Source organism: Lissotriton vulgaris, chromosome 12, assembly GCF_964263255.1.
Source record: "Lissotriton vulgaris chromosome 12, aLisVul1.2, whole genome shotgun sequence".
Lineage (NCBI taxonomy): Eukaryota > Metazoa > Chordata > Amphibia > Caudata > Salamandridae > Lissotriton > Lissotriton vulgaris.
Genome location: NC_141700.1, coordinates 526,433,893 through 526,458,769, shown reverse-complemented (window position 1 = coordinate 526,458,769; position 24,877 = coordinate 526,433,893). Strand labels below are relative to the sequence as shown.

Below are 24,877 nucleotides of genomic sequence, written 5' to 3'. Positions count from 1 at the left end.
TGTGCAACGAAGCCCACGTAGCAGCCTGGCAAATGTCCTGCAGGGGCACACCTCGGCCCAAGGCAGTTGTAGTGGCTGTGGCTCGAGTGGAATGAGCCCGCAGCCCAACAGGTGGTTCCTTCTTAGCCAAGGAGTAACACGCCTGGATGCACATGATAATCCATCTAGAAATGGTCCTCTTGTGCACCGCTTTCCCTTTCTTAGCGCCCGCGTACCCAACAAAGAGTTGATCATCCACCCGGAACTGGCGTGTGCGATCCAGATAGAATGAGAGCGCACGTTTTGGGTCCAGACGGTGGAGCCTCTCCTCCTCTCTCGAGGGGTGCGGAGGCGGAAAGAAGGTGGGCAATGTGATGGACTGCCCAATGTGGAAGGCCGTGACCACCTTAGGCAAGAAGGAGAGCCTAGTCCTCAAAACAACCTTGTCCGGATGGACTGAAAGGAAAGGAGGCTTACAAGAAAGAGCCTGGAGCTCACTCACTCTCCTGGCAGAGGTGATGGCTACCAGGAATGCAGTCTTCAAAGAAAGAAGGCGAAGCGGACAGTTATGAAGTGGCTCAAAGGGAGCGCACATCAGAAACGTTAGAACCAGATTCAAGTCCCACTGAGGCATCACGAAAGGAACAGGAGGAAAGATATGAGTGATGCCTTTCAGAAATCTGTTAACTATAGGGGACTTGAACAAAGAAGGTTGGTCAGGCAGCCTCAGAAAGGCCGAAAGAGCCGAAAGATAGCCCTTGATAGTGCCCAGAGCAGAGCCCTGCTGGGCAAGAGAAAGAAGGAAGAGAAGAATCTCAGAGAGAGGGGCATTGAGAGGATCCACAGCATTTGCTGTGCACCATGCCACAAATCTGTTCCACCTGCAGGCGTATACCGTTTTTGTGGAGGGACGCCTGGCTGCCAGAATGATGTTGCAAACTTCAGGAGGCAAGTCAAATGGCCTCAACTGCCGCCGCTCAATCTCCATGCATGGAGGTGGAGACTGGACAGGTTCGGGTGGAGGACCGTCCCCTGCTGCTGCGACAGAAGGTCCTCCTGAAGAGGCAGACGAACCGGGGGATCTACTGACATACTGAGTAGCTCGGGATACCAGAACCTTCGTGCCCAGTCCGGAGCCACAAGGATGACTTGTGCCCGGTCGCGCTTGATCTTCTTCAGCACTCTGGGCAGAAGAGGTATAGGCGGAAAGGCGTACAACAGACCGCAGCTCCACTCGCGACGAAAAGCGTCTCCGAGCGAGTGCCGCCTTGGAAATTCCAACGCGCAGAACTGATGACATTGCGCGTTCTCTTCGGTGGCGAATAGATCTAACCAAGGCTCTCCCCAACGCAGAAAGAGGCCTTGCGCCACGTCCGAGTTCAGACGCCATTCGTGATCCATCGAGCACCGACGGCTGAGTTCGTCCGCCCTGGCGTTCAGAGAACCTGCCAGGTGTTGAACCACCAGAGTCACGCCCTGATGTTCCAGCCACTGCCAGAGGCGCAGAGCCTCCTGGCAGAGGGTCCACGACCCCACACCGCCCTGTTTGTTGCAGTACCACATGGCGGCCAAATAGGCGACTGCCATCGAACAGCATGTCCATGAGTGTATTCTGGACATCAGCCGAGAAGTTGGCGGACCTAAGCCAGGCGTGGCGTCGAATCGCCACCGTCGTAGCCATCGCTCTGCCCAGCGAGTCAGTGGTGTCCAGTCCGCACCTGATCGAATATTTCGCTGCGTCCCGGCCCTCCACAAGGGCTTGGCCGAGTTTGGCCGTTCCTCCAACGGGCACTCTGGCAGCAATTCCGCCACCGTTTCCCATATAGAATGGGTGTAACGGCCCAAGAGGCATGCGGTGTTGGAAGACCGCAGTCCACAGCTAAGGGACGAGAAGACCTTTTTGCCAAAGGCCTCGTACCTCTTGGATTCCCGATCAGGGGGTGCTGACGGGAAGGCGGTCTGGGAGTTAGAGGCCTGGATAACCAGACTCTCGGGGGTGGGGTGGGTGGACAGGAAACATGGGTCGCCCGGAGCCGGGCGGTGGCGTCTGGCCACGTTCCTATCTACAGGCGAACCTGTAGCGGGCCTGGACCAAGTGCCCAACAGAACGTCCGACAAGGCCTCATTAAACGGCAGCATTGGCTCCATGGAGCATGACTGCGGCTTAAGGACCTCAGTGAGGAGATTAGTCCTCACGGCCGCGACGGGGAGCTCAAGGCCCAAGGCCTTAGCAGCCCTCATCAACACCACACTATATGTAGCGCCCTCCTCCGAAGCCACGGAAGGAGGAGAGACGAATCCAGTGTCTGGAGAGGTGTCCAGGCCACTGGCCTCCCCAAGGTCTCCTGTCCAGTCCATGCTAGACTGACATTCCCTTGTCAGAGGGTCCTCAGACCCCTCCCAGTCCTCCTCTTCCCTCATCTCCTGAGACTCAGGGTCGTTAGCGAATGAGGATGGGTCATAGGGATAGAAATCCCCGAACGGCGTCGGGATCGGCGCCGACCCGACGCCGGGACCCATAGAGAGGAGGTATTGGGGACGGCGTCGGCCGGGACAGACGCCGGCGGGGACACCACACGGACCGACCCCGGGGGGGTCGTAAGGTCCACCGGGGACGCTCCATCGCCCGACGAGGGCCGAACGGCACCCTGCGGCGTCGGACCCGAAGGCACCGACGACGCCGGGACCGCCGAACCCTGCGGCGCCGAGCCCGAGGGCAGCGGCGGCGTCGGGATCGCAGAGCCCTGCGGCGGCGTCGAGGCCGAAGCACCCGACGGCGTCGGGGTTGTACCCGACCCACTAGGGCCCCCAGACGGATTCACTGGGCCCGAAGGCGCCGCGGAACCTGTCGGGGAAGAAAGGGACCTCATGGCCATGAGGAAGCGCTCTATCTCCCCCGGCGTCGCGTTCAGCCCAGGGACCGGGGGGTATGGAGCCGAACGCGGCGCCCGCGACTCCCGAGGAGCCGCGTGGGCGGTGTCACCCGAACCCCCGGCCGCATCGCGCGAGCGTCGGGGGGAGTCGGAAGAGCGATGATGTCTCTTCGACTTCTTATGCTTCTTACCCGACGACTTGGACCCGGAGGAGTGGCGCCGACTCCCGGAGCTGTGACGGCTCCACCCCCGCGACCTGTCCCTCGACCTCACTTGGCGCGGGGCCGACTGGCGGATCTCGAGTCGCCTGCGGGACCGCTCCCGCCTGGCCTTCCTCGAGAGGGCCCGACAGTCGGAGCAGGCCTCGTCGTCATGGTCGACGCCCAAACACGTCAGGCACAGTCGGTGCGGATCCGTAACCGACATGAGTCGCTCGCAACCTCCGCAGTGCTTGAAGCCGGGCATCCCTAACGGCACCGTCGGAGTCGTGAAGACTTCGAAAGAGATCAAAAAGATCCAAAAAGTTAGTCAAAAAATGACCAGGGAACTGCTTTTTCCAGATCTGCGCTGGCTGGCGCGGAAAAAAGAAGAACTGACGTCAGCACGCGGAGGCGGCGTCTAAGTACTCCGACGACGTCATCACGGCGCCCACGACGCCGACGACGGACGCCGAGCCGCAGACGACGCCTACCGACGCGCAAGGGTACTGCTACGCAAAAATTTCCGGATCCAGTCTGACGCCTGGGGATATTCTAAGGTAAGGAATCTATCACTAACGTGTCTCTTTCAGATATGTAATTACGAAACATCGACTTACCTGTAATTCAGTCAACTGCATTTGAAACTGCCTTCAACTGTAAAACATTGCATAAGATTTTGCAAAGCATTTATTTCTCTTACCTGGAGAAGGCTTAGCTTGGTTCTATAAATAAAGTAACTTAATATTTTTGATACAAATTTGTCTGAGTTCAGTCTTTGTTTGACATTTGCTGCATGAGTGTGTACAATAAATGCTTAACACTACCCTCTGATAAAGCCTTACTGCTCGCCCACACTACCACAAAGAGAGTAAGGTGTTATCTACTTTTACCTCTGTCTACCTTTGGGGTTCCACTGGACTCTGTGCACACTATACCTCACTTTGGTATAGTATATTCAGAGCCAGCTTCCTACACACCACACTAGCTCTCCCCAAGGTTGAGTCTCATCTGTGTCCCTGTCAAGATGCCAAACCTTGTTAATTTAGGACTGTAATGCAGTTTAAGAAAGCAGCAATCGGTTTATGGTGCTTGCAAGAATTGCAGAAAACCAGCCAAAACTTTGTAAACAGACTTTCCTCAGACGCATTTAGTCGAAACTCTCCCGGCCGCTGTGTTTAACTAAACAAACTTGTTCCTGTTTTGCCAAATGCCTCTCGTCTTAATTTCTTTAAGGTAAATTCAGATCCGAGCGACAGAACTGAGGTCTGGTTGGCAGGCCTCAGTGCACTCAAGAGTCAAAAAAACAGCAACATCAGTCCCAAAACTTGTGGGTGACCAGGCAAAGAGGCATTTACTTACAGTACCACACAGGGAACACTGGTAAATAACATTAGCAACACCTCTGCGGTAGCATAACCGAATCCAAAGTAGATGTGGTGCTCACCTGTAAGTTGCTGCGTAGCTCTGATAGGAAGGTGACTGGTGAGCGGGTCTTCAGGTACGAATCCAAATCCTTTTTGAACTGAGGCTGCATCACTCCAGTAAAGTTTGTGAGGATTCTCGGAGCGATGTTGATCTCACTCAGCATATCCACCTAAGAAAGGTCAAACAAGCAAAGGATTTAGACAATTTTACTAACTTTAGTAAATTAATAGTTTAGAGAAGTTATGAGAAAATTCTCTACTAACAACCCCTGCACTAGCAAACCTCTAGCAGTGTTGCTCAAGGCATGTCGACACAAGAATCAAGAGCAACTCCAGTAATGTCGTTGAGAACAAGTCACTTATATTCAGAAATTCCTTCGCTGATCGGCCTTTTCTCCTGATTGTCCACTTTATAGTTTTCTAACTCTTTAGACTTATTCAGAAAGGAAAATGCTACTTACCAGTATGCATCTGTTCTTGGCATTAAGAGCCGCAGAGATTCATACTACTGCATAGGTCGCCTTCTAGTGTTGGGCTTGGATAGTTGCACCTTGTGTAGGAGAAAGTATTTTGTAGTCACGAGATAGGTGACTCCTCCCTTGGACGATAGTGCGCATGGTCATCGACAATCAGATTGTTTTTCGCCATAATGGGAAATTATGGAGTTAGTAAGAAATAGAAGAGATTTCCATGTCTATCTAATTAAAATAATACTGGAACAGATACAGGTTCTGGGGAGGCAAGTGGTCGTATGAATCTCTGCAGCTCTACATGCCAAGAACAGATGCATACTGGTAAGTAGCATTTTCCGTTCGAGGCATATGAGCTGCAGATTCTACACTTTGCATCGATTATGCAGCAGTGTCTCCCCTAGCGGTGATCACTGGTGTCTGTCTGCAGTAGTTTGAAAGATCGTTTTAAGGACACCTTGGCCTACTGCAGCTTGCTGCTTGGCTTGCATATCAACACAATAGTGTTTAGTGAAGGTGCGTGTTGTAGACAATGTTGCTGCCTTGCAGATGTCTTCTAGGGGAATGTTTCCTAAGAAAGCCATGGAGGCTCCTAGTTTGTGTGTGGAGTGCACTCTAGGAGGAACTGTTAATGGGCGTTTAGCTTTGTGATAGCATGTTTGTATACATTGAACAATCCACCTTGCAATTCCCGATTTAGAAATGGGATTGCCTTTACGTGGTGGAGAGAAAGCTACAAATAGTTAGTTTGTTTTGCGAAAGGACTTGGTCCTATCGATGTAATAGAGAAGAGCTCTTTTGACATCTAGTGTGTCTAAAACTCTCTCTGCTACGGACTCTGGGTTTTGAAAAAACGCTGGTAACTGAACAGATTGGTTTAGATTAAAAGTAGTAATTACTTTGGGAAGGAATTTAGGATTAGTGCTTAGAACCACCTTGTTATGGTGCAACTGTAAGAAAGGTTCTTGTATAGTGAAAGCTTGAATCTCACTAACTCTTTTAAGAGAGGTAATAGCCACGAGGAAAGTGGTTTTCCATGTGAGAAATTGTAGTTCACATTTGTGTAAAGGTTCAAAAGGGGGTCCCATGAGCCTGGTAAGAACAATGTTTAGGTTCCTGTGAGAAAGTGTCTCTATATATACTGGACAATAATGAAGTACAGTGTGTATAGAGTCCACAAACCCCAAAGGTATAACAGAGGTTAAAGTCAGGACTGACCTTACTCTCAAAAGTGGTAGCTTGGTTGAGCAGTTAGGCAGTACCAAAGGGCAGTGCAAAGCATTTGTTGTACAGCAAAGGATTTCACACACTCAAAGACTGAACTCCAGGCCAAAGGTTTTTATATCCAAATATATGGTTGTTTTATTTTTAGAACCAACAGGCATAAAAATATACTTTGCTAGATATGAGAATTCTCATGCAATTACTTTGCAAGGAAGCAATAACATTGGTGAACACAATAGGTACAGGAGTTGCTGAAGGCAACTTAAGTCTAGGCACACTTTAGCATTGAGCTCAATGGATTGTTACCTTAAAAGTACAGTTGATTACAGTACAGATTACTTTAGTAGTTCCAGGACTAGATCCTAGATTCAGTCCTGGGGTCTAAGTTGAAACCAGATTAGCAAAAACGTTTTAGTTACTGTGGTGAATTTTCATGAATATAAAGTGGTTTTAAAAGTTCACACTTATTAAACTTTTCAATGACAATCTGGCAATGTTATTCAATGAGAGAAAATTCAGGTTGCAGGTAAAGTATGATTGCGTTACTTTTGTAATCCAGTACTGGCCTTCTGGGGCCAGCACTGGGGTCTGAACTTAAAACAGGTTGGTAATTGCGTTTCAGTATTTCTTACGATTTTTAACCCCTTCGCTGCTTGTGAGAACTTGTGAGAAGTTGGCCTGATATGCAGTGCTCACTATTCTAGTGATCACTATGTATCAGTCCAAACGACCCTTATTGATGATTGGTTGTAAGTCAACCTTATAGACCAGCTATCCTAGTAGCATGGACAAGAGCAGTCTTTAGGCTAAACTCTAGAGGGCGTGTTAAGCCAGCTGTTATACCATCACATATACCCTTTGAACACCAAGTGAAAGGACACCACACAAGTTATGAAAATAAAAGGATATTTATTTAGAACACAACAGCCCTGGACTCTTTATGAGGACAGGGTGCTAAGCACAATACAAAGCTCTTAAAGAAATACTGAAAGTCGCACAATTTACACAAATGCCCGAGGGGCACGGAAAACCATATACTACAAAAGTGGAATGCGAAATTACTAGGAGGTAAGTACTACTCTCAAAGACTTTAGAAACGCTAGGCCTACGATGCTGAACCCTTAGATTAGAAGCAGGAGGCCGAGGGACGTCGTGTGCAGAGTGGAAACTCTCACGCGTAATGCGGGACAAAGTCTATGATTGCTAGAAATTACAAAGTTAGTGTTCTCGGGCGAACCCGACTAGGTAGGTCAAAAACGAAAGTGAATCTCGACACTTAGAGAGTTGGTCTACGCTGGAGCACCGTGGTACTCGGTTTACCTAGCCCAGGGGCTGCGGCTGCATAGGGTTCAAGTGTCGTCGGGTTTCTTCGTTGACGAACCAGGAGCCTGAAGTGGAAGTTGCTGGCAGGCGACCAGTGAAGATGTTCCGGGCCGATCCAAGAACTGGAACAGCTGAAGAGGGTACCTGTAAGCAGAGGGGACCAAGTTCTGAATCACTAGCCAGTGATTAGATGGGCACCAGGATGGCACCGGATGAAGTCACCTCGACCAGGTGAGTGGGCGACGCTGGGCTCTGCAGTCTCTCGGACCAGGAGGAGTCGTCGGCGACCAGGATGGAGGTGCGAGCTGTCCCACGAAGGTATCTGCTGTCGGCGATGCTGGACCCAGGATTGGGGCAACAACTCTTGGCAAATGGAAGCCCACGCGGTGGACTCAAAATGGCGTCTGGAGTGGACCAGGAGGGTCCGGGGTGCTCCTCTGTTGGGAGGGGAGCAAGGGCCAGTCTGGAGCAACCAGACCAGCGATGGAGATGTCGTCGTTTGTCGTCAAGAGGGCTACAAGCCAGCGGGCAAGTGGCCGGACAACGCGGTGAGCAGCAAAGAGCAGAAGGGCCCCACGCAGATCTCGTGGATGCTGGGGGGCTGGACTTCGGTGCTGGAGCTGCTCAGGGTTAGGGCTTCTCAAACCCCAAAGCACTCACTCGAGAATCCCTCGGCGGTCGTGCTGGATAAGCGTAGTGCAGTTCTGAAGATGGCCGGTCCCTCGAGGTCTCGTCACACCCACGAATCTCAGCTGGGCTGATGATGTAGGTAGAGGTCAGAGGTGCCAGGGAAGCCGGGTCTCGTCGTGCTGGTCGGTCTTGTTCCGGAGGAAGGACGTGCAGCAAACCGCAGGTTACTTAGTTGGTGCCCGCAGATGCAGGGTGACTACTCCTTAGTCACAAGGGAGAAATCTTAAGAAGAAGTCTTGAGTTCCTTTCGTAGAAAGTAGTTTCAGGATTCAAAGATGATCTAATTTGGAAGGGTCCCTGCTCCCACCTTTATACTAAAGAAAGGGACTGGTATGGGACTAGGTCCTGCCCATGGGTGGGACGAGGAAGGGGGGTGGTTACACCCCTCTCTCATGCCGGACTTTCCCCAGCTCAGGGGCTGGTGTGCCCCTGGAACTGGTTCTAGCCGGCCTATGCATAGTGAGCACCGGGGTGCCACTTGCAGTCACCTTCCTATTCAGCCCTGCCTACCCAGGATACACAAAAACCTGTCTGGGATGGTGCTAGCCCCGCCCCTGACAGGAAACCCTTTGTCCAAGCTCTCCTCGCTGGAAGGACACCCAGCAGCAGGAGGTCAGACTTGTGTCTGTGGTGGCAGCATCCATTTTGTGATGCTGAGGCTCGAGTTAACTTTAACCGGGGTTCACAGTTACATCCATGTCGTGTCCCTCTAGAAGGGTGGAATGCTAACCCAGTCGGCAGAATTGGCGAGGGGTTAGTATTGCAATTCCTATGACACCTTACTCGACATGTTTTGATAAAGCGATACCAGAGTTGGCATATAACCGCAAGGATTATAATGCACTTAAGAGTATATAGTATGCGTTATCATGGAACAGCTATTAGGACTTGGTTCCGCAAGCTGCAAACGGGCTCAGCTCATGCTAGAGCACCATCTCACATGATTCCAAGCACTCTGCCTTCAGGATTGTTAAGGCCTGCCATAGGAGTGACTGATAGGAATCTATGTGTCCATTTTAGGGTTAGATATAGGTATACTATATCTAAAGCAAAGGGTGATTACACCACCTTGCCCCAGCAGTCGTGCAGCCAGTTGTGTCAGATTTAGATGGCCAGCCAGGGGTGGCATAATACATGCTGCAGCCCCTGGTAGGCCCCGGGTACACCTATGCCCTGAGTTACAGGGTCTGATAAGGTGGCCAAGTACCAATTGGTAAATGCACCTAAGGTACACGTGTCAATTTAGTGAGAGAACAGCTAGGCGGTGGGTCTGATTAGCAGGCCCACAGCCAGGGAAGTCGTAAACGAGTGAAGCAAAAAGCAAAAATCTGGGAGATCATAGGATTGCAGACCCTGCTCTCCTACAGTCATGCAGCACACTGGTTGTGTGCTTATGACGAGCTGAGCTAGTCATGAACAGTGCAGATCTGGATCTTTCAGCACCGGAGGGGAAAAGCCATAGCAGCCAAGATGTTGAAGAATATTTCAAGTTTTCAAAAGTAGACCGAAGAAATTTCATAGAAAAGCAGACAATGGGTTCCTATGGAGAAAATACAGATTACTAGTAAACCCGATAAGGAATACTTTTGCGGTTCAGTACTGCGCTGCAAGGTACAGTACTGGCTTCTCGCCTACTTGCAGGTGAGTATTTCGGAATTCGGACTTCGGCTGATTTTATGTGAATATTTCCAGTTTTCAAAACTTCACACTTGAAAAAAACTTTGAATCAAAATGGGTCAATGTTATCCAATGGCTGGTAAGTGACTCACCGGTTTCCAGGTGAGTACTTGGCTGGTGAAGTTAAGGTTCCGGGTATAGACTCCGAGGTCCACCAGGGTCAGGTAAGTACAGTCGGTTCCGCCCCAGCAGCGCAGGGCCAGCCGGGTGCAGAGGTAGGTAGGCCCAATGATATCCAATGGGGGAAAGGGGGCCTCCGGTTGAAGGCTGCTGGCTAGCAGGCCACGCGGCTGTGGGAGCTGGGCCCCTGGTCACTTGCTCAGGGAAAGGGGGGGGGGGGGGAAGTAGGATAGGACAAAGGTAGCACAGCCAGCAGCACTCGGGCGGCTGGGTGTAGGATCCTCTTGAGCCCTCGGGCGCTCAACGTTATTCAATGGGAAAGGTCGAAAAGGAACAAAGGGTGCAGGCTCAGGGACAGAGACTCTCCAGGAGTGACCAGCACTTCGAGAGGTAAGTTGGGATCTTGAAGCACAGGTAGGTACCCCAAAGGTAGGCACAGGGGGCTGTAGGGCGCCGGGTGCAGGGGTGTCGGAAAAACTTACCCTCGGCTGGTCGCGGATGGGGTGGCCCCTGGTTCTGAGTCTGCAGGCGTCGGCTGGTTCGTCGAGGAGGGTCTTTGGGCACGGCGGGCGCAGAGTGACTGGTCCGGAGATTCCTGGTTGGCACCAGGTGGGTTGTTGCAGGAGCCTCTGCTGATGGGAGTCCCAGTCCTTAAGAGGGTCAAGGCAGGCAGGTCCTCTGGGTGTCCCAAGGTTGCTGTCCGCTGGAGTCACCGGGATTAGGAAGGAGTAGGTTCCAGGATCGACAGGCCGGTAGGGCTGGGGCCAACTCAGTTGCTGTCGTCCTGTTAGCAGCTGCACAGCGGGTCTTCTTCTTGATCTATCTTCTTTTCGTATCGGGATCTCAGGAAGGAAGGTTCAGGGAGCTCCTAAATTCTGAATTTAGGGGCGTTACAAGTAGGGCAAGGACAGGGACCAATGGGTCCCTGTCCTGGGGTGAGTACACCCCTTGGCCCGCTCCTCTCCTGTGGGAGGGGAGCAGGAGCCTAACTGGGATTGGGCAGGGCTCCCCAAATACTAGATGGCCGGAGCCCGGGGTAGTGCTTCACCTCGGCTCCCCTAATTGAGGGGTGTAATTGGCAAAGGCAGGGACCCCCCCCCCCCCTTCCTGATGTCGTTTTTCCCGCCAGAGTTGGGGTTAGAACTGGTGCGGGCCAGTTGGTGGGTACAGCAAAGGGTCTGGAGAAGCTCACAGAGGCGGCATGGCATGCCTTTGAAGCTTCCCCCTACCCATCCTGGGGAGGAGACCTAGCACCTTGCTCAGGATGTGCATTGTTGCAGGCCCAGGAGAGAGGGGGCTCTCCACCCAGGGGTCCAGCAACATGTCTGTTGTGTGGCAGCCTCTGCAGCCACTCAGCCCAGACGTGGATTGTAGGTTGGGTTTTCATAGGGTATCTCTAAGATGCCCTCTGGTGCATTGTACATTAATTCCCACACTGGAATCAGTGCGGGTTTAAAGTGCTGAGAAGTTTGGTACCAAACGCACAAGTTACCTCTTGTGCAACGATATATCTGTAAGAGACATTAGTTAGTGATAGATTCCTTACCTTAGAATATCCCCAGGCATCGACTGGATCTGGAAACTTTTGCGTAGCAGTACCCTTGCGCGTCGGTAGGTGTCGTCTGCGGCTCCGCGTCCGTCGTTGGCGCCGCGATGACGTCGTCGGAGTACTTAGATGCCGCCTCTGCGTGCTGACGTCAGTTCTTAGCCACAGCTTTTCCGCGCCAGAAGCGCAGAGCTATGCCAAAAACCAACACTGGTGCCATGAAACTAGGGCCCTGAAAGGGGATGACCTTAACCCTAGATATCGGTTCGTAGAACGGGGAGGATGGGTGGGTCGGTAAGGAATCTCTCACTAACTAATGTCTCTTACAGATATATCGTTACACAAGTAGAAACTTGTGCATCTGAAAGAGACACGTTAGTGATAGATTCCTTACCTTAGAATAGATACCCCAGCAATACCAACCCCGTGGTGGTGGGTCTGCGAACCAATAATCACACCAGAAAGTCCTGGAGGACGGAACGGCCAAAGTAGCCATCACTCCGGACTTGACTGTCCAGTCAATAATGTCGTGCGAACGTGTGCAACGAGGCCCACGTAGCTGCCTGGCAAATGTCCTGCAAGGGCACACCTCGGCCCAAGGCAGTTGTAGTTGCTGTGGCTCGAGTGGAATGAGCCCTCAGCCCCACAGGGGGTTCCTTCTTAGCCAAGGAGTAACACGCCTGGATACACAAGATGATCCACCGAGAGATGGTCCGCTTGTGCACCGCTTTCCCTTTCTTAGCGCTCGCGTACCCAACAATGAGTTGGCCATCCACCCGGAACTGTTGTGTGCGATTCAAATAAAATGAGAGCGCACGTTTTGGGTCCAGACGGTGGAGCCTCTCTTCCTCTCTCTCTCTCTAGGGATGCGGAGGCGGAAAGAAGGTGGGCAAGGTGATGGATTGCCCAATGTGGAAGGCCGTGACTACCTTGGGTAGGAAGGAGGGCCTTGTCCGTAACACAACTTTTTCCCGATGGACTAAAAGGAAAGGAGACTTACAAGATAGAGCCTGGAGCTCATTCACTCTCCTGGTAGAGGTGATGGCAACCAGGAAGGCAGTCTTCAAGGAGAGAAGGCGAAGAGGACAATTGTGAAGTGGCACAAAGGGAGCGCACATCAGGAATGTAAGTACCAGGTTCAAGTCCCACTGAGGCATCACGAAGGGAACAGGAGGGAACGTGTGTGTGTGATGCCCTTCAGAAAATGATTAACTATAGGGGACTTGAACAAAGAAGGTTGATCAGGCAGCCTGAGAAAGGCTGAAAGATAGCCCTTGATAGTGCCCAGAGCAGAGCCCTGCTGGGCAAGAGAAAGAAGAAAGAGAACCTCAGAAAGAGGGGCATTAAGGGGATCCACAGCCTTTGCTGTGCACCATGCCACAAATCTGTTCCACCTGCAGGCGTATACCGACTTTGTTGAGGGACGCCTGGCTGCCAGAATGATGTTACAGACTTCAGAAGGCAAGTCAAATGGCCTCAACGGTCGCCGCTCAATCTCCAAGCATGGAGGTAGAGACTGGACAGGTTCGGGTGGAGGACCATCCCCTGCTGCTGCGACAGAAAGTCCTCCTGAAGAGGCAGACGAACCGGGGGATCGACTGACATACTGAGTAGCTCGGGATACCAGTACCTTCGTGCCCAGTCCGGAGCCACAAGGATGACTTGTGCCCCGTCGCGCTTGATCTTCTTCAGCACTCTGGGCAGAAGTGGTATAGGCGGAAATGCGTACAACAGACCGCAACTCCACTCGCGACGAAAAGCGTCTCCGAGCGAGTGCCGCCTTGGAAATTCCAACGCGCAGAACTGATGACATTGCGCATTCTCTTTGGTGGCGAATAGATCTAACCAAGGCTCTCCCCACTGCAGAAAGACCTTGCGCCACGTCCGAGTTCAGACGCCATTCGTGATCCATCATGCACCGGCGGCTGAGTTCGTCCGCCCTGGCGTTCAGAGAACCTGCCAGGTGTTAAACCATCAGAGTCACGCCCTGATGTTCCAGCCATTGCCAGAGGCGCAGAGCCTCCTGGCAAAGGGTCCACGACCCCACCCCGCCTTGTTTGTTGCAGTACCACATGGCGGTGGTGTTGTCCGTGAACACCTGCACTACACTCCCTCGGACAGACGGGAGGAATGCCTTCAGTGCCAGACGAATCACCCGCAGCTCCAAAAGGTTGATATGGAGCCGGGACTCTGCCGGAGACCAGAGGCCTCTGATCTCCGCCTCTCCCATGTGGCCTCCCCAGCCCTGGAGGGACGCGACCGTCACAACTACGTGCTCCGGTTGGGGAAGGGAGAGGGATCTGCCGCTGACCCAATCGCGGTCCGTGAGCCACCACTGCAGCTGTCTCGCAGTGCCCTCCGAGATCAGGACGTGGTGGGACAGGTTGCCCTGATGCTGGGCCCACTGAAACTTCAGGTCCCACTGCAGAGCCCGCATCCGCCTCCGTGCGTGATGCACCAGAAGGATGCAGGAGGCCATCAGCCCCAGAAGCAGCAGTGTTAACCTGACCGAAACCCGGGATAAAGGCCGGAAGATTGGAATCAGGGCCTGTATATCCCGAACCCGCTGTTCGGGCGGGTAAACCCGAAACTGCGCCGAGTCGAGAACCGCTCCGATGAAAAGGAGCTTCTGAGAGGGACACAGGTGTGACTTCGGCACATTGATGGAGAACCCCAGCTGGTGCAGGAGATCCGCCGTAGTCTGGAGGTGGCTGACGACTGTCTGGGGCGAGCCCGCCTTCAACAACCAGTCGTCGAGGTAGGGGAAGACTGAGACCCCCCAACCTGCGCAGATGAGCTGCGACCACCGCCATCACCTTCGTGAACACCCGTGGGGCGCTGGTAAGGCCGAAGGGGAGCACGGTAAACTGAAAGTGCTCGTGGCCTACAGTGAACTGCAGGTAACGCCGATGGGCCGGCAGGACCGGGATGTGGAAATACGCGTCCTGCAAGTCCAATGCTACCATCCAGTCTCCTGGGTCTAGGGCAGCTAAGACCTGAGCCAGAGTCAGCATTTTGAACTTCTCCTTCCGGAGGAAGCCGTTGACGTTCCTCAGATCCAAGATAGGGCGTAGGCCCCCTTTGCCCTTCTTGGGTACCAAAAAGTAGTGGGAGTAGCAACCATGTCCTACTTCTGGCCCAGGAACGCGCTCGATGGCCCCATGGCCAAGAGGGCCGAAACTTCCTCCTGCAGGAGCCGCAAGTGATCCCCCGATACGCGGTGGTGTTGCGGTGGCATGGCTTGAGGAGTTGTCTCGAACGGGAGGGAGTAGCCCCTTCGGACGATCTGCAGCACCCACCTGTCCGAAGTGACAATGCGCCAGTGAGAGTGGTGAAGGTGAACCCTGCCTCCCGCTGGCGTCACATGGGCCGAAAAGCACGGACTAGGAGGGTTTAGAGGCGGATGCTGCGGGGGAAGGTGTGGACTGACCTCGCCTGTTTCCCCGACCGCCTCCACGGCGGTTTCCACGGCCGCCGCCGCGCTGGATGGAAGTCTGCGGCGAGTGGCTGGCGGCACGTGTCGGGACACCCCTTCCTTGGCCACGAAAGGAGCGAAAGGCACCCGTTTGCTGGCGCGGGGCCGAGAGGCCCAAGGACTTGGCCGTAGCCCTGGAGTCCTTCAAGCGCTCAAGCGCGTGGTCTGCCTTGTCGCCAAAGAGGCGACGGCCATCGAACGGCATGTCCATCAGAGTGTTCTGGACATCTGCCGAAAAATTGGCGGATCTCAGTTAGGCATGGCGTCTCACCGCCACCGTCGTAGCCATCGCTCTGCCTAGCGAGTCTGTGCTATCCAGCCCACACCTGATCGAATACTTGGCTGCATCTCAGCCCTCCACAAGGGCTTGGCCGAGTTTGGCCCGTACCTCCAACGGGCACTCTGGCAGCACCTGCGCCACCGTCTCCCACAGAGAGTGGGTGTAGCGGCCCAAGAGGCATGCGGTGTTGGAAGACCGCAGTCCCAAACTAAGGGAGAAGAATAACTTTTTACCATAATTCTCATACCTCTTGGATTCCCTGTCCGGCGGAGCCTTTGGGAATGCGGTCTGGGTATTAGAGGCCTGGATGACCAGACTCTCGGGATGGAGTGGGAGGACAGGAAACATGGGTCGCCCGGAGCTGGGCAGTGGCGTCTGGCCACGTTCCTATCTACGGGCGAACCCGTAGCGGGCCTGGACCAAGTGCCCAAAAGAACATCGGTCAAGGCCTCATTAAAGGGCAGCAGAGGCTCAGCTGAGCATGACTGCGGTTTAAGGACCTCTGTGAGGAGGTTAGTCCTCACGGCCGCGACGGGGAGCTCAAGGACCCAGGCCTTGGCAGCCCTCGTCAACACCACACCATAGGTAGCCCCCTCCTCCGAAGCCACGGTAGGAGGGGAGACAAACCCAGTGTCTGGAGAGGTGTCCAGGCCACTGGCCTCCCCAAGGTCTCCTGCCCAGTCCTCTTGAGACTGACACTCCTTGGTCAGAGGGTCCTCAGACCCCCTCCCAATCCTCCTCTTCACCCATCTCCTGAGACTCAGGGTTGTAATTGAATGGGTTCGGTTCGTAGAAGTGGAAATCTCCAAACGGCGTCGGATGCAGCGCCCAGCGGCGCCGCTCCGACGTCGGAACCGAAGCAAAGGAGGTATCGGGGCGGCGCCGCGATGAAGTCTCTTCGACTTCTTGTGCTTCTTACCTGACTACTTCGACCCGGAGGAGTGGTGCCGACTCCCGGAGCTGTGGTGGCTCCGTCCCCGCGACCTTTCCCTCGACCTCCCGTGGGACTGGGACCTCACGCGGCGTGGGGCCGACTGCCGGAGTTCGAGTCGCCTGCGGGACTGCTCCCGCCTGGCTTTCGAAGATAGGGCCCGGCAGTCGGAGCAGGGCTGGTCGTCGTGGTCGACGCCTAAACAGGTCAAACACAGGTGGTGGGGGTCCATGACCGAAATCGTGCGGTTGCACTCCTCACAGTGTTTAAAACCGGGCATCCCTGCGGCACCGATCGGAGTCGTTAGACTTCGAACAATGATCAAAAGAGATCAAAAAGTTAGTCAAAAAGTGACTTTGGGTAACTGCTCTTTCCAGATCTGCGCTGGCTGGCGCGGAAAAAGAAGAACTGACGTCAGCACGCGGAGGCGGCGTCTAAGTACTCCGACGACGTCATCACGGCGCCCACGACGGACGCGGAGCCGCAGACGCCTACCGACGCGCAAGGGTACTGCTACGCAAAAGTTTCCGGATCCAGTCTGACGCCTGGGGATATTCTAAGGTAAGGAATCTATCACTAACGTGCCTCTTTCAGATTTATCTGTCTTCAGTGTAGCCATTATGGTGCTGTGGAGTTCGTAATGACAACCTCCCAGCACCATATACTCTCAATGGCATCACTGCACTTAGTGTCCAGGAATGGCCCTGGGTACTGTAGGGGCACAGGGCTCCTGCACCTGTGCCCACACCTCTGCCATAGGGCAACCCAGCTAGAGGGGTGACTGAAGTATGCTAGGGCAGTGGTGTGAGAAGGTGGCCTGATATGCAGTGCTCACTATTCTAGTGAACACTATGTATCAGTCCAGTAACCCTTATTGATGATTGGTTGTAAGTCAACCTTATAGACCAGCTATCCTAGTAGCGTGGATACGAGCAGTCTAAGGCTAAAGACTCGAGAGGGCGTGTTAAGCCAGCTGTTATACCACATATACCCCTTGAACACCAAGTGAAAGGACACCACACAAGTGTTATGAAAATAAACAGTTATTTATTAAGAATCACAACAGCCCTGTACTCTTTATGAGGACAGGGTACTAAGCACAAACCAAAACTCTTACAAAAATACTTAAGTTAGCACAGTATATACAAATGCCCGAGGGACACGGAAAACCATATACTTGAAAAGTGGAATGCGAAATTACTAGCAGGTAAGTACAGTACTAATAGGCTTAGGAATCGCTAGGACTTAACTATAGAACCTTCAGATTACTTATAGGAGGCCTAGGGGACTCGGGTGCAGTGTGTGCACTCTCACGCGAGATGCGGGACAAAGTCTATGGTAGCTAGTGATTGCAAAGTTAGTGTTCTCGGGCGAACCCGACCTGGTAGGGAGAAAACGAAAGTAGATTCTGACCCTTGGATAGTGAGGCTATGCTGGGGCACCGAAATGCCGAAGTTACCTAGCCCAGGGGCTGCAGCTGCATAGGACTCAAAAGACGTCGGGAATCCTCGTTGACGGACCAGGAGCCTGGAAGAAAGAAGTTGCTGGCAGGCGACCAGTGAAGAAAGTTCGGTGGATCCAAGCCTGGATCGATGGAAGATGACACCTGAAAGCAGAGGGGACCAAGTTCGTGACTACTAGCCAGTAGTCAGTGGGCACCAGGAGGGTACCGGATGGTAGCCACCTCGACTAGGCGAGTGGGTGACGCTGTGCTCGGAGATCTCACGGACCAGGAGGCGTTGTCGGCGACCAGGATGGAGGAGCGAGCTGTCCCACGAAGATAGAAGCTGTCGGCGTCGCTGGACCCAGGATTGGGCAACAAAGCCATGGCAAATTCAAGCCCACGCGGTGGACCTAAAATGGCGTCTGGAGTGGACCAGGAGGGTCCGGGGTGCCTCTCTTGAAGAAGGAAGCAAGGGCCAGTCTGGAGCAACCAGACCAGCAGCAGTGATGTCGTCGGGCGTCGTGAAGAAGGCCACAAGCCAGCCGGCTAGTAGCCACACAGCGCGGTGAGCACGCAAAAGCAGAAGGGCCCCACGCAGATCGTGGAGATGCTGGAGGGCTGATCTTCGGTGCTGGAGCTGCTCAGGGTTGGGGCTTCTCGGACCCCAAAGCACTCACCAGTGGAAGACTCGGTGGGCTTGTTACAAAGAAGTCGTGCAGTCTTGGCGATCGTCGGTCCCTCGAGGTCTCGTCGCACTCACGGTTCTCAGCTTTGCTGTAGAGGTGAGTAGAGGTCAGAGGTGCCAGGGAAGCCGGGTCTCGTCGAGCTGGGTCGTCGGATTCGTGAAGAAGGACTTGCAGCAGACCGCAGTGTTCTTAGGATGGTGCCTGCGGATGCAGGGTGACTACTCCTTAGCCACAAGGGAGAATCTTGAAGAAGGAAATCTTGAAGTCCTTTCGCAGAAAGTCGTGTCTTGATTCCAAAGATGATCTAATTTGAACAGGGGGCCCGCTCCCATCTTTATACTAAAAAAGGGGGCTGACCCGGTGACTAGGTCCTGCCTATGGGTGGGACCAGGAGGGGGGTGGTTACACCCCTCTGCCATGCCGGACTTCCCCAGGCCAGGGGCTGGTGTGCCCCTGGAACTGGTTCAGACCGGCCTATGCGTAGTGAGCACCGGGGTGCCACTCAGCAGTCACCTTCCTGAAAAGCCCTGCCTACCCAGGATACACAAAACCATGTCTGGGACGGTGCTAGCACCGCCCCGGACAGGAAACCCTTTGTCCAGGCCTCCCTCGCTGGAAGGACTCCCAGCAGCAGGAGGTCAGACTCGTGTCTGTGGTGGCAGCATCCATTTTGTGGAGCTGAGGCTTCAGTTAACTTTAACCGGGGTTCACAGTTACATACATGTCGTGTCCCTCTAGAAGGGTGGAATGCTAACCCCGTCGCCAGAATTGGCGAGGGGTTAGTATTCCAATTCGTATGACACCTTACTCGACATGTTTTGATAAAGCAATACCAAAGTTAGCATTTAACCGCGAGGATTATAATGCACTTAAGAGTATATGGTATGCGATATCATGGAACAGCTATTAGGACTTGGTTCCGCAAGCTGCAGACAGGCTCAGCTCATGCCAGAGCACCATCTCACACGATTCCAAGCACTCTGCCTTCAGGATTGTCAAGGCCTGCCATAGGAGTGACTGATAGGAATCTGTGTGTCCATTTTAGGGTTAGGTATAGGTATACTACACCTACAGCAAAGGGTGATTACACGACTTTGCCCCAGCTGTCATGCAGCCAGTTGTGTCAAATTTAGGAGGCCAGCCAGGGGTGGCATAATACATGCTGCAGCCCCTGGCAGCCCTGGGTACACCTATGCCCTGAGTTACAGGGTCTGATAAGGTGGCCCAGTACCAATTGGAAATGCACCTAGGGTACATGGAATCCATTTTAAAGAGAGAGCAGTAGGCCTGGGGTCCTGATTGGCAGGATCCCAGGTCGACTATGTCAAAAACCAGCTAAAACACAGGGCAAAAAGTTGGGGGCAACCATAGTCAGGATGTACCTTCCTACAAGTGGGTTCTGTGGGCATGGCACACAGGGATGTGTGCCATGTCGACTCTTGGTTTAGTTCTGTACTTAGGGACTCCGCCTGCAAAGGCAGCAGGTGGGTCCCAGGGTACAGGGCCCCAGAGGGTGGCACAATAAGTGCTGCATAAGTGCTGCAGCCCTCAGGGGTCTTCTGTGGTCATCATTCCCTGGGTACCTAGGGAACCATTTACTAGGTGCTGACAGGTGGCCAGAGATGCCAATTGGGTTTTTAGTTTCAGCACAGTGTTAGGGAAAGAACACAGGCCCTGGTACCTGGTTGGCAGGAACCCAGAGCCCTCGGTCAAAGCACATCAGCAGTTCAGAAAAAAGTGGGGGAATACCAAGGCAAGAAAGATGGCACTTTCTCACAGTTCCACACTGGAGAGGGTGGTAACCTAGGAGGAATAATTCTTTTTAATCCTTCCATAAAAGCTTTTATTGCTAGTACTCTAAACAACAACATATGTTGTCTGTTTTGTAGATATGCGGCAATGGTATAGATGAATAAGCCAGATTACATCTTTGTAAATGAAGGTAACAGATAATATTTTGGATGGAAGCATCTAAAGGATCAATTTGATTATTATTGCAGTAAATGGCAAATCTTTTCCATTTAGCAGCATAGCAAGCTCTAGTAGGTATTCTGGCTTCTTTAATGATATTCATACAGTCTGGTGGCAGGTTAAGGTAACCAAACTCTAAGACTTCAGGAGCTAGATCACCAGATTGAGTTGACCTGGATCTGGATGCCTGATGTCTCCATGGTTCTGCGTTAGCATGGATGGTGTCAGATTTTGGTGTGGAACTAGAGAGAGTTCTCGCAGTGTGGTGAACCACGGTTGGCGTGCCCATGTGGGAGCTACCAGGATCAGTTTGAGAGACTGTTGTCTGAGCTTGCGTACCACTAGTGGTATTAGCGGGGTTGGCGGAAAAGCCTACGCAAATCTGCCTTACCAGTTCATCCATATTGCATTGCCCTTGGACAACGGGTGTGGAAACCTGGCAGCGAAGGTTGGGCATTTTGCGTTTTTGTGCTTGGCAAACAGGTCTATGTCTGGATGACCCCACTTGTGAAAGAATGGTTGAAGAACTTGCAGATGTAGTTCCCATTCGTGAATCTGTTGTGTTCGTCGACTTAACAGATCGGCTATCTGATTGTGAACTCCTGGAAGGTGTTCTGCAAGCAGATATATCTTTTGTGGAATGGCCCATCTCCAAATGTTTTGTGCGAGCTGGGACAGTTGCAGGGGATGTGTGCCTCCTTGTTTCTGTATGTAGTACATGGCTGTCATGTTGTCCGTCCGGATTAAGACAGCTTTGTTCCGTATGTGCACTTGGAAGGACTTTAGTGCCAGGAAAATCGCCAGCAACTCTAGGTTATTGATGTGGAGCACCTTTTGTTGAGCGGTCCACCTTCCCCGAGTTATGTGGTGGAGCAGATGTGCTCCCCATCATGTGAGGGATGTGTCTTGTCAGTACTATCTGTGGAACAGGCTTGAGGAACGGCCGCCCTCTGGACAAGTTTTTGGTGTTCCACCACTGCAGAGAGCAAGGTGTGCGGCTGTCCACCAACACCAGGTCTGTTAGTTGTCCTTGTGCTCGATTCCACCGATGAGCTAGACATTCCTGCAATGGGCGCATTTGCAGTCTTGCATATGATACAATAAAAATGCAAGATGCCATCATGCCTATTAATTGCATGAACACTTTGGCTGGGAGAGTTGGTGGGTTTTGAAACCTTGCGACTAAGGCTTGAATGCTCTGTATTTTGGCTTGACTGGGATAAGCTAGAGCTGTATTGGTGTTTATGGTAGCCCCTAGGTATTGATGTACATGAGGGCTGTAGATGGGACTTGTTGTGGTTTATCGTAAACCCCAAGTTGTGCAGTGTCTGAATTGTGTGAGATGTATGTTCAACACACTGGTGGAATGACTTGGCTTTTATGAGCCAATCGTCTAAGTATGGGAAGACATGGATATGTTGTCTTCTGAGACGTGCTGCTACTACTGCTAGGCCCTTTGTGAACACTCTTGGTGCAGTCGTGACCCCGAATGGAAGGACTTTGAATTGATAGTGTTGTCCTTCTAGCACAAACCTGAGATGCTTCCTGTGAGAAGGATGTATGGGAATGTGAAAGTAGGCGTCTTTGAAGTCTAATGTAGTGAGGAAATCGCCTTGTTGCAATAACGGGAGCACTTGTTGTAAAGTGACCATGTGAAAATGATCTAAGTGTATATACAGATTGAGAGGCCTTAAATCTAGGTTTGGTCTTAGTGTCCCATCCTTTTTGGGTATTAGGAAGTAGAGTGAGTAGACCCCTGTTCCTTGATGTTGCAATGGAACTAGCTCTATTGCATCTTTTTGCAGCAATGAGAGAACCTCTTGTTGGAGCAGCGTTATATGTTCTGTTAACATTGGACGCTGTCTGGGTGGTATACTTGGAGGGGTAGCTGTAACTCTAGGCAGTAAGCATACTAGATAATTGGTCTTACCCACTTGTCTGTTGTGATGGAATTCTAGACAGGTAAAAACGGTGTTATTCTCCCCCCTACAGGAGTGGTATGCTGTTGGGGGAGCTGAAGGAAGTAACTGTTTAGTGGTGGAAGAGGATCGATTGTTGTTATCTTGACCTCTTTCCTTATTGTTATTACCTCTGTAGCTCCCTCTAAAGTATCCTTTATTCGAGGATGCTTGTGTATTTGTTTTAAAAGAAGCTGAATTGTCTGCTCCAGCTTGTTTGGAGCCTCATCTGTAGAAAGAGTGACGAAAGGAGCCTCTCGCTTGGGTGGATTGCAGAGCTCCCATAGAGTTGGCTGTGTCAGTGTCTTTTTTCATTTTTTCAAGAGCTGTGTCTACGTCTGGACCAAACAATTGTTGTTGGTTGAATGGTTGATTTAAGATTGTAGTCTGTACCTCTTGCTTAAATCCTGAAATGCGTAGCCACACGTGACGTCTAAGGAGGACACTGGTGTTTATTGCATTGTCTGCAACATCTAGTGCACATTTAATGGAGGCATTTGATATAAGCCTACCCTCTTATATGAGGTTATCTGCTTGTGCTTTATATTGGTCAGGTAGATGTTGTAAGAGCTTCTCTAGCTGATCATAGTGAGCCCGGTCGTATCTTGCGAGGAGGGCCTGTGTGTTAGCAATGCGCCATGCATTGTAAATGTAAATGTATTTGAGCTTATATAGCGCACAGCTACCCACAAAGGGTTTCCCGGCGCTTGCTTAGGGAACCCGTCCTGGTATTCCCCTGCGAGATAACCCCGGCAGGGTATTCACAAGGTTAAAGCCAGGCATCCCGCCGCGAGGGGCCGTTGTGGAGATTAAGCAAGCTATTGCCCAGAGTCGCAGAGTGTGAACCCGTGAGTTGAGAAGGCACCGGAGCGAGAATTATCGAGTCCGTGGAATTTTTGAGCCCAAGACCCGCCGAGGCGGGGAATTGAACCCTGGTCCAGGGCCGATCTCCGCTTCCGGGTCTGCCGCCTCTAACCCCTGAGCCACACATTGCTAGCTTGGGCAGCTATTCTTTTCCCTGAAGCATCTATGAAGCACAAGTTACTACTTGTGTAACGATATATCTGTAAGCGACATTAGTTAGCGATAGATTCCTTACCGTAGAACATCCCCAGGCGTCAGACTGGATCCGGAAACTTTTGCGTAGCAGTATCCTTGCGCGTCGGTAGGCATAGTCTGCAGCTCCGCGTCCGTCGTCGGCGCCTTGATGACGTCGGAGTACTTAGACGCCGCCTCCGCGTGCCGACGTCAGTTCTTAGACACAGCTTTTCAGCGCCAGAAACGCAGAGCTATGCCAAAATCCAACACTGGTGCCATAAAACTAGGGCCCTAAAAGGGGATGACCTTAACCCTAGATATCGGTTTGCAGAACGGGGAGGATGGGTGGGTCGGTAAGGAATCTATCACTAACTAAGGTCTCTTACAGATATATCGTTACACAAGTAGTAACTTGTGCATCTGAAAGAGACGTTAGTGATAAGATTCCTTACCATAGAATAGATGCCCCAGCAATACCAACCCCGGTGGGGGGTCTGCGAACCATTATTCACACCAGAAAGTCCTGGAGGACGGAACGGCCAAAGAAGCCATCCCTCCGGACTTGGCTGTCCAGGCAGTAGTGTCTTGCAAACGTGTGCAGCCAGGCCCACGTAGCTGCCTTACAGATGTCCTGCAGGGGAACTCACTGGCCCAGGGCAGTGGTAGCCGCCGTGGCCCGAGTGGAATGGGACCTAAGCCCAACAGGAGGCTCCTTCTTCGCCAAGGAGTAACTAAAGCGCTGCGAGGCCTCCGGGTAGTTACGCGCTATATAAGTGCAATTTTCCATTTAATTTCACAAGCCTTGATACACAAGACGACTTGTGCACCGCCCATCCCTTCTTAGCGCCCACGTAACCAACAAAGTTGGTCATCCACCCGGAACTGGCGTGTGCGATCTATATAGAACGAAAGCACACGTTTTGGGTCCAGACGTTGGAGCCGCTGTAGGAGAGTAGGGTCTGCAATCCTATGATCACCCAGATTTTTTGCTTTTGTTTCACTGGTTTACGACTTTCTCTGGCTGTGGGCCTGCCAATCAGACCCACAGCCTGGCTGTTCTCTTTCTAAATTACCTCATGTACCCTAGGTGCATCTACCAATTGGTACTGGGCCACCTTATCAGACCCTGTAACTCAGGGCATAGGTGTACCCAGGGCTGCCAGGGGCTGCAGCATGTATTATGCCACCCCTGGCTGGCCTCCTAAATTTGACACAACTGGCTGCATGACAGCTGGGGCAAAGTCGTGTAATCACCCTTTGCTGTAGGTGTAGTATACCTATACCTAACCCTAAAATGGACACACAGATTCCTATCAGTCACTCCTATGGCAGGCCTTGACAATCCTGAAGGCAGAGTGCTTGGAATCGTGTGAGATGGTGCTCTGGCATGAGCTGAGCCTGTCTGCAGCTTGCGGAATCAAGTCCTAATAGCTGTTCCATGATATCGCATACCATATACTCTTAAGTGCATTATAATCCTCGCGGTTAAATGCTATCTTTGGTATTGCTTTATCAAAACATGTCGAGTAAGGTGTCATACGAATTGGAATACTAACCCCTCGCCAATT

General features: G+C 52.3%; 1 protein-coding gene across 11 annotated transcripts in view; it reads right to left on the bottom strand.

Moving 5' to 3' along the window:
- Positions 1–24,877, bottom strand: part of CNOT1 (CCR4-NOT transcription complex subunit 1) — a 1,684,613-nt gene that overhangs the window by 134,926 nt on the left and 1,524,810 nt on the right. For all 11 annotated transcript variants that reach the window (XM_086945302.1, XM_086945307.1, XM_086945301.1 and 8 more), the window contains one exon: positions 4,497–4,646. In XM_086945302.1, coding sequence (XP_086801428.1) covers positions 4,497–4,646 — 150 coding nt within the window. The remainder of the gene's footprint in view (positions 1–4,496; positions 4,647–24,877) is intronic.